The sequence below is a fragment of the Pleurodeles waltl genome, chromosome 2_2 (assembly GCF_031143425.1).
Source record: "Pleurodeles waltl isolate 20211129_DDA chromosome 2_2, aPleWal1.hap1.20221129, whole genome shotgun sequence".
Lineage (NCBI taxonomy): Eukaryota > Metazoa > Chordata > Amphibia > Caudata > Salamandridae > Pleurodeles > Pleurodeles waltl.
In genome coordinates, this window is record NC_090439.1 from 181,355,028 (window position 1) to 181,365,004 (window position 9,977).

Genomic DNA, 9,977 nt, shown 5'->3' on the forward strand with positions numbered 1-9,977 from the left:
CAGGAACTCACTGACCTCAGGAGTGGGCACTGGGGATGTAGTGGAATGGCCGAGGTGGCGAGTCTGTGCACTCGTGTCCGTGATTATCACACACCAGTTCGGAAATTGGTGCAGTGTTTGGGTATGTTTTCACACAGTCTGGCCGATCTCAGATACGCGCGCGCTGTTTCAATAATGTGACACCCGGGTTAAAAAAAAACTTCCATACAAAGTGAAGGGGTGCTTCCTGGCTGTAAAAAAACAAACACCTCCATTCCATAATCCCAGGCTGCAATCATCCGATCCCCTCGGCTGCCCTCCTCCTGCAGAGATCGCCCCCATTGCCCGCCACTGTGACGGCACCTCACCACACACACACCCCGCTGTCTTACCTTGTGCGGGGCTTTCAGCAGCCGGTGCACCCCCGCCACCTGGTTGACGAGCGCGATGTCCTCCCGGAAGGTGTAGAGCGGGGGCCGGGTGGGCTCTGGAAAGTTGGTGCTGTTGAAAGGATCGGTGTCATCTAAGAACTGGACCCGGCACACAAGCGTAGCCATGATTCATCCATGCAAGAAGAAGAAGTTGGGAAAACGAGCAGCACAAAAACCCCAGTCTCAAAAACAAAATCAGAACAAAAGCGAAAAGAAAATAACTTGGATGTGGTCAGTAGTGACGGCGACCGGCAAAAAAATAGGATAGAAATCTACAAGCACAGATAGCTGTTGGGATCCCGTGCTGCTGCAGATGATGCGACGCCTGGCCAGTGAGCGCGGCGTCTGTTGCTAACTTTTCACTTGAGGATCCTGAGCCTTCCCCCATCCGAGCTCCTCGCAGCTCCCCCGCTGCACACACGCCGCACTGCTCAGGCTGGAGTTGCCTATGGATACTACCGTATTGACCCGAGCGCACTTGCCTGGCAGAGGAATTCGTTTCATTACCAACATGAACAGAACGACGCGCACTCAAATTGTGCAGTGCGTTGATCTATCATGATGTCGCTGTTAATACAGCCTTGGACATGTAAGCGGAGCAAGGGGCAGGGCTAGGCTTTTTAACCTTTTCAAGTTTTGGATGTAAGAAATCAGCATGACTGGTAAGAATGTTGGGTGATATGTGGAAAGGCAAGAACCATCTCAGCAATTCTACCATACAATAAACCTGTCTGACTATATTCAGACACACACGAATTCAATATCTGGGCTCGGTGGGGATTCCAAAGCGAATCAAAGCATTCTTGAAAGTGATTTGACAAACCCATAATAACGCTACCATTTTAGAGAGTCACCAAATTCCTGAATTAAATAAATGCCAACATCCTAATGAATGCTTACTCTCACATTTGTCCTTGTTCTCAATTTTTTTTGGACTGAGTTAAAAAAATAATTTATACGTTGACTGTCAGGCTTTGCTGTTTGTGGCCTTGTGAACTTTCTACTGGGGACTGTTCCTCCCAATTTATGGGGTCACAAAGCATTTTTCTTTTCATTTCGACATCATCACGACCCTCCCTTGGCGTTGGCCTCAGAAGTGCCCATTTAAAAATATATTTGACTCCAATATGGTAAACCTGCAGCATTATTTGTTCATAGAGCTGATGATATTTTGTTACTGAAATTCACATAAAATGTCAACAGTTCCCCAACAGTCGATTCAATATCCTCTGCCAAGAAAAGAAAACAAGCATTTGCAAAGCCAACAGGTCTCACATAGATAAAAGGGGAGTGTGGCTTCTGTTCAGCATAACTAACATTTAGTGGTGTGGAGTGTCAGAGAGTGGATTTGCTGGAGTAAAGTGTCATAGAGTGAAGTGAGGAGAGTAGAATGTCATAGAGTTGAGTAGAGGGGAGTAGATTTCAGTGGTTCAGTGGCAGATAGTGTTACAGAGTGCAGTGTCGTGGAGTGGAATGGGGAGTGGGTTGAAGTAGATTGAGGTAGTGGGGTGAGTTGGATTGGAGTAAAGTTGGGTGGATTGGAATAGGGTAGAGTGGAATGGATTGAGAGAAGTGAGGTGGATTGGATTGGGTGAGCCTGGTGGGGTGGACTGGAGTGGAGTCAGGTGGAATAAAATGGATGAGGTGGATTGAAGTGGCTTCGGGGAACGGACTGAATTGGAGTGATGGGACAGGGTTGGAGTGGATTGTATTACAGTGGGGTGGGTGGGGTGGAATGGGGTGAATTGGATTGGAGTGGGGTGGGTTGCAATCATTGGAGTGTGATGGATTGGGCTGGAGTGTGGTGGATTGCACTGGAGTGGGATGGTCTGTATGGGAGTGAATTGGATTGGAGTGAGGTGGGCTGGATGGGAGTGGGGTGGATTGGATTAGAATGAGGTGGCTTAGAATGGGGTGGGGTGAACTGGATTGGGGTGGGTTGAATTGGAGTGGGGTGGAGTGGATTGGAAATGGGTGGATTGGAGCAATGTGGGTGGACTGGAGTGGAGCGTGGTGGACTTGATATGAGTGGAGTGGATTGTACGACAGAGGGTTTTATTGGGGTGGGATGGGCTGGATAGATTGGATTGAAGTGGTTTGAACTAAACTAGGGTAGGTTGGACTGGACTAGGGCAGAATCAGGTAATTCAAGGTAAACTGTATTAGAGTGGATTGAAGTGGAATGGAGTGGGGTGGCCTAAAATAGGGTGGGGTGGATTCGACTGGGTGGGGTGGATTGGATTGGGGTGGGTTGGAGTAGGTTGGTTTCATAGTAGGTGAATTGGATTGGTGTGGATTGGATTGGATTGGATTGGGAGAGATTCTTTTGGATTTGAGTGGGACATTTTCTTTTGGATTGGAGTGGGGCATATTTTTTTAGATTAAAGTGGGGCAGATTGGAATGGGGTAGAGAGTTGCAGATTTGACTGGGACAGATTGTTTTGGATTGAAGTGCGGCAGATTGGAGTAGGACAGATTGTTTTGGACTGGAATAGGATGGATTGTACAGGACTAGATTGGAGTGGGGTGTTTGGGCTGCAGTAGATTGGATTGCAGGGGAGTGGATTGGATTGGATTGGATTGGAGTGGGCTGGGTGGTTTGGAATGGGTTGAATTGGATTTGGCTGAGTTGGATTGGAAAGGGGATGGGGTGGATTTAAGTGGGCTGGCTTGGATTGGAGTGGAGTGTGGTGCAATGGACTTGACTGGGTTAGATCGGTGTCGGGTGGATTGGACTGAAGTGGGGTGAATTGGACTGGAGTGGGGTGGGGTGGGATGGGGTTGATTGGACTGGAGCAAGATAGATTGTGGTAGATTGGACTAGAGTGGAATGTGGGAGGTGGACTGGATTGTGGGCTGTAGATTAGATTGTGGTGGACTGGATTAGACTGCTGTGGATTATAGTGGGGTGGATTGGAGTAGGGCAGATTGTTTCGTACTGGAGTGGAGCAGATTGAAGTGGGGCAGATTAGACTGGGGCAGAATAGAGTGGGGCAGATTGGGTAGAGTATTCTGGATTTAAGTGGGGCATATTGGAGTGGATCAGATTATTTTGGATTTGAGTGGGGCAAATTTGAGTGGGGCAGACTGTTTTGGATTGTAGAGGGAAAGATTTTTTTGGATTGGAGAGGAGCAGGTAGACGTAGAGCGGATTAATTGGGAGTGGAGAGGGATGGCTCGAGGTGGAATCAGGTGGATTGGAATGAGGTGAGGTGGATTGGATTGGAATGGGAGAGATTAGATTGAAATGGATTTGGGTTGAAATGAATTGGTGTGGGTTTAATTGGATTGGTGTAGGGTGGATTGGAGTGGGGTTGATTGTGGTGGATTAGAGTGGGGTTAACCATGATGGAGTGGGGTAGGTTGAGGTAAGGTGGAGTCGGGTGGGTTCTTGTCTGGCAGATTGGAGTGGGGAAGAATGTTTAGGACTGGTGTGGGGCAGTTTGGAGTGGGGCAGATTGTTTTAGTTTGGAGTGGGGCCGATTGTATTGGGGCGGATTGTTTTGGATTGAAGGGCAGGTTAAAGTGGGGCAGATTGTTGGGGATCAGAGTGGAGAAGATTGTTTTGGATTGGAGAGGGACAGATTGTTGTAGATTGGAGTAGGGAAGATTGTTTTGGATTGGAATGGGGCAGATTCTTTTGGATTGGAATCAGGTGGATTCTTTTGGAATGGACTGGGGCGGATTATTTTAGACTGGAGTGGGGCACAGCCTTTCTGACTCAACTGGGAGAGATTGTTTTGGACTGGAGTGGGGTAGATTATTTTGGATTGGAGTGGGGCAGACTGGAGCGGGACAGATTGCTTTGGATTGGAATTGGGTGAATTGTGCTGGAATGGATTGGAGTAGGGTGGATTGGGTTGCAGTAGATTGGATTTGAGGGGCGCGGATTAGATTGGAGCGGGCTGGGTTGGACTGGAATATGTTGGATTGCACTAGGCTGGGACGGATTGGAATGCAGTTGGGTGTGTTAGATTGGAGTGGGCTGGGTTGGATTGAAATTGGGTCAGGTGGAATGGACTGGGCTGGGTTGGACTGGAGTGCAGTGGATTTGACTGGAGTGTGGTGCATTGGACTGCAGTGGAATAGATTGTGGTGGACTAGATTGAGTGCTGTAGATTGGGCTATGGTGGACTGGGTAGATTATAGTGGGGTGGATTGTAGTGGGGTGGATTGGAGTGAGGCAGACTGTTTTGCACTGGAGTGGGGCAGATTGAAGTGAGGTAGATTGTAGTAGGGTAGATTGGGTAGATTATTATGGATTGGATTGGGGCAGATTGGAGTGGGGCATATAATTTTGGATTAAAGTGGGGAAGATTTGAGTAGAAAATATGTTTTGGATTGGCGTGGGGCAGATTCTTTTGGATTGGAGAACATCAGATAAGAGTGGACAACATTGTTTGTACTGTAGTGGGGTGGATTGAATTGGAATGGGATATATTGGCTTGAGCTTGAGTTGGTTGAAAGGAATTGGTGAGGATTTGTTTGGATTGGCGTGGGGTTGATTGTGGTGGATTAGAGTGGGGTGAATTGAGATGGAGTGTGGTGGATTCGGATGGGGTGGAGGAGCGGATTGCAGTGAGGTAGATTCTTTTGGGGCAGATTGGAGTGGGGCAGATTGTTTTGGATTGGTGTGATGGAGATTGTTTTAGATTGGAGTGGCGCAGATTGGAGTGGGACAGATTGGAGGTGGGCAGATTGCTTTGGATTGGAATGGGGCAGGTTGAAGTAGGGTAGATTGTTTTGGATTGGTGTGGGGCAGATTGTTTTGGTTTGGAGTGAGAAAGCCTGGAGTGAGCCAGATTGTCATGGGGCAGATTTCTTTGGATCTGAATGAGGAAAGTTGGATTGGGGAAGATTGTTTTGGATTGAAGTGGGGCAGGACGATTGGAGTGTGCCAGATTTGAGTGGAGCAGATTGTATTGGATTGAAGTAGGGCAGGATGGAGTTAGGCATATTGTTTTGGATTGAAGTGGGGCATATTCTTTTGGACTGGAGTGGGGCAGATTGGAGTGGATCAGATTGTTTTGGATTGGAGTGTGGAAGATTCGAGTGGGGCGCATTGCATTTGATTGGAATGGAGCAGTTTGCAGTGGGGCAGACTGTTTTAGATCGAAATGGGTCAGACTGGAGTGGGGCAGACTGTTTTGGATTAAAGTGGGGCAGGTTGGAGTGTGGCAGATTGTTTTGGATTGGTGTGGGGACATATTGGAATGGGGCAGATTGTTTTGAATTGGACTGGTACAGAGTGCTTTGGATTGGAGTGGGACAGGTTGTTTTCAATTGGAGTGGGACAGCTTGTTGTGGATTGGAGTGGGGCAGATTGTTTTGGAAGGGAGTGGGGCAGATTATGTTGGATTGGAGTGGGGTATGTTGGAACTGGGGTGATTGTTTTGGATCAGAATGTGCCGGATTGGAGTGGGGTGGATTGAGGGGGGGTGAATTGGATTGGGGTGAGGTGAGGTGGATTGGATTGGAGTGGGGTAGATTTGACTGAGTGGACTAGGGTGGATTCAATAGGAGTGGGGTGGCTTGGGGTGAGGTGAATTGGGATGGAGTGGGCTGAAATGGGGTGAGGTGGATTGCAGTGGGGTGGACTGGAGTAGGGCAGGTTGTTTTGGACCGGAGAGGGGTGGATTGGAGAGTAGCAGACTGTTTTGTATTGGAGTGGGGCAGATTGTTTTAGATTGGAGTAGGCAGAGTGAAGCGGGGCGGATTGGAGTGTGGCAGACTGGAGTGGGGCAGACAGTTCTATACCAAAGTAGGGCAGATTGTTTTGATGGTAGTGGGGCAGACTGTTTTAGAATGGAGAGGGGCAGATTGTTTTGGATTAAAGAGGGGCAGTTTGTTTTTGATAGGAGTGCTTTGTATTGGAGTGGGGCAGATTGTTTTGTATTGAAGTGGGCAGATTGGAGTGGGACAGACTGTTTTGAATTGAAGTGGGTCAGATTGTTTTTGATTGGAGTGGGGAAGGCTGTTTTGGAATGGAGTGGAGCAGAATGTTTTAGATTAGAGTGGGGCAGATTGTTTTGGATAGGAGTGGGGAGATTGGTTTGGACTGGAGTGGGCAGATTGTTTTAGATTGGAGTGGAGTAGGTTGGTTTGAATTGCAGTAGAGCAGATTGGAGAGGGGTAGAATGTTTTAGATTTGAATGGGGGCAAACTGGGGCAGGCTGGAGTGGGGCAGATCCTTTTGGATTGACTGGGGCAGGTTGGAGTGTGGCAGATTCTTTTGGATTGACTCAGGCAGACTGGAGTGTGGGAGAATGTTTTGGATTAGAGTGGGGCAGGTTGGAGTAGGGTAGATTGTTTTGGACTGGAGTGGGGCAGGTCGTTTTGGATTGGAATAGAGCGGATTGGAGTGGGTCAGACTGATTTGGATTGGAGTGGGCCAGAATGGAGTGGGGTAGATGGCATTGGATTGCAATGGGGCAGGCTGGAGTGAGGCAGATTGTCTTGGATTTAATTGGGGCACATTGGAGAAGGGCAGATTTTTTTGGACTGGAGTGGGGCAGGTTGTTGTGGATTGGAATAGAGCAGATTGGAGTGGATAGGAGTGGGGCAGGTTGTTGTAGGGCAGATTGTTTTTGATTGGATTGTGTCAAATTGTTTTGGATAGGAGAGAGGAAGATTGGAGTGGGCCATATTGGAGTGGGGAAGATTGTTTTGGATTGAAGAGGGGTGGGTTGGAGTAGGGCAGATTGTTTTTGATTGGAGTGAGGCAAATTGGAGTGGGTCACATTGTTTTGGATTGGAGTGGGAAAGATTGGAGTGGAGCAGATTGGAGTGGGATAGTTTGGAGTGGGGCAGATTGGAGTTGGGCAGATTGGTTTGGATTGAAGTGGGGAGACTGGCTTGGATTGTAGTGGGGTAGATTGGTTTGGGCAGATTGGAGTGGGGTGAATTGCTTTTGACTGGAGTAGGGCAGATCGGTTTTTTTATTGCAGTGGGGCAGATTGGAATCGGAACATTGTTTTGGATTGCAGTGGGACAGATTATTTTGGATTGGAGTGAGGAAGAACAATTGGGCCATATTGGAGTGGGGCAGATTGTTTTGTATTGGAGTAATGCAGATTGTTTTGGAATAGGGTGGTCTGATTGGAATGGGGTGGATTGGAGTGGGGCAGATTGGAGTAAGGAAAATGGGAGTGGTCCATATTAGAGAGGGACAGATTCTTTGTATTGTAGTGGGGCAGGTTGGAGTAGGGCAGATTGTTTTTGATTGGAGTGAGGAAGATTGGAATGGCCCATGTTGGAGTGGGGCAGATTGTTTTGGATCGAAGTGGGGCTGGTTGGAGTAGGGCAGATTGTTTTTGATTGGAGTGGGTCACATTGTTTTGGATTGGAGTGAGGAAGATTGCAGTGGGCTACACTGGAGTGGGGCAGGTTGGAGTGGGGCAGATGGTTTTGGAATGGAGTGGGTGTGATTGTTTTGGATTGGAGTGAGGAAGATTGGAGTGTGCCAGATTGGAGTGGGGCAGATTGCTTTGGACTGGACTGTGGCAGACTGCCGTGGGGCAGATTGTTTTGTATTGGTGTGGAGAAGATTGGAGTGGGGCAGATTGTTTTGGGTTGGAGTGAGTAAAATTGGAGTGGGCCATGTTGGAGTGGGGCAGATTGTTTTGGATTAGAGTGAGGGTGACTGGAGTGGGCCACACTGGAGTATGGCAGATTGTTTTAGACTGAAGCAAGGCAGACTGGCTTGGGGCAGATTGTTTTGGATAGGTGTGGGGCAGGTTGTTGTGGGGCAGATTGTTTTTGATTGGATTGGTCAAATTGTTTTGGATAGGAGAGAGGAAGTTTGGAGTGGGCCATATTGGAGTCGGGAAGATTGTGTTGGAATCGAAGTGGGGCAGGTTGGAGTAGGGCAGATTGTTCTTGATTGGAGTGGGGCAGATTGGAGTGGGTCACATTGTTTTTGCTTGAAGTGAGGAAGATTGGAGTGGAGCAGATTGGAGTGGAACAGTTTGGAGTGGGGCAGATTGGAGTTGGCAGATTGTTTTGGATTGAAGTGGGGAGACTGGCTTGGATTGGAGTGGAGGTAGATTGGTTTGGGCAGAGTGGAGTGGGGCGGATTGCTTTTGATTGGAGTAGGGCACATTGTTTTGGATTAGAGTGAGGAAGATTGGATTGGGCCACATTGGTGTGGGGTAGATTGTTTTGGATTGAAGTGGGACAGGTTGGAGTAGGGTAGAATGTTTTGGACTGGAGTAGGACAATTTGTTTTGGACTGGAGTGGGGCAGATTGTTTAGTATTGAAGTGCAACATACTGGAGTGGGGCAGATTGTTTTTTTTTTATTGCAGTGGGGCAGATTGGAATCGGAACATTGTTTTGGATTGCAGTGGGACAGATTGTTTTGGATTGGAGTGAGGAAGAACAATTGGGCCATATTGGGGTGGGGCAGATTGTATTGTATTGGAGTAATGCAGATTGGTTTGGAAAAGGGTGGTCTGATTGGAATGGGGTGGATTGGAGTGGGGCAGATTGGAGTAAGGAAAATGGGAGTGGTCCATATTAGAGAGGGACAGATTCTTTGTATTGTAGTGGGGCAGGTTGGAGTAGGGGAGATTTTATTTGATTGGAGTGAGAAAGATTGGAGTGGCCCATATTGGAGTGGGGCAGATTGTTTTGGATCGAAGTGTTGAAGTGGGGCTGGTTGGAGTAGGGCAGATTGTTTTTGATTGGAGTGGGTCACATTGTTTTGGATTGGAGTGAGGAAGATTGCAGTGGGCCACACTGGAGTTGGGCAGGTTGGAGTGGGACAGATGGTTTTGGAATGGAGTAGGTCTGATTGTTTTGGATTGGAGTGAGGAAGATTGGAGTGTGCCAGATTGGAGTGGGGCAGATTGCTTTGGAATGGACTGTGGCAGACTGGCATGGGGCAGATTGTTTTGTATTGGTGTGGAGAAGACTGGAGTGGGGCAGATTGTTTTGGGTTGGAGTGAGTAAGATTTGAATGGGCCAGGTTGGAGTGGGGCAGATTGTTTTGGATTAGAGTGAGAGTGACTGGAGTGGGCCACACTGGAGTGTGGCAGATTGTTTTAGACTGAAGCAAGGCAGACTGGCGTGGGGCAGATTGTTTTGGATAGGTGTAGAGAAGATTGGAGTGGGGTAAATTGTTTTGGGTTGGAGTGAGTAAGATTGGAGTTGGGCAGATTGCCCCAGATTGGAATGGGGCAGATTGAAGTGGGGCTGATTGTTTTGGATTGAAGTGGGCAGATTGTTTTGGATTAAAGTGGAGTACATTAACGTGGGGCAGATTGTTTTGGATTGGAGTGGGGCAAGTTGTTTTTTACTGGAGTGGTGTAGACTGTAGCAGGCAGATTGTTGTAGATTGGAATGTAGTGGATTGGATTCGAGTGTAGTGGACTGGGGTGGGGTGGATTGGATTGAGTGAGGTGGATTAGATTGGAATGGAGTGGATTGGGATGTGGTAAATTGGGATGGAAGGGGTTAATTAGATATTGTTAATGTGGATTGGAGAGGGGCAAACTGTTTTGAATTGGAGTTGGGCAGATTGAAGTGGGGTGGATTGGAGTGGGGCAGATTGTTTTGGATTGGAGTG

The 9,977-nt window shown here is 48.0% G+C and overlaps 1 protein-coding gene across 8 annotated transcripts in view; it reads right to left on the reverse strand.

Moving 5' to 3' along the window:
• FHOD3 (formin homology 2 domain containing 3) overlaps window positions 1-894 on the reverse strand; it is a 1,176,281-nt gene extending 1,175,387 nt beyond the window's left edge. For 3 of the 8 annotated variants that reach the window (XM_069219609.1, XM_069219607.1, XM_069219608.1), the window contains exon 1: window positions 372-891. In XM_069219609.1, the coding sequence (XP_069075710.1) occupies window positions 372-536 (165 nt within the window). In that variant the 5' untranslated portion in view covers window positions 537-891. Of the gene's footprint in view, window positions 1-371 lie in introns of all 8 variants that reach the window. The other 5 variants (XM_069219604.1, XM_069219603.1, XM_069219606.1 and 2 more) reach the window with 3 other exon arrangements.
• Window positions 895-9,977: the final 9,083 nt, after the last annotated feature.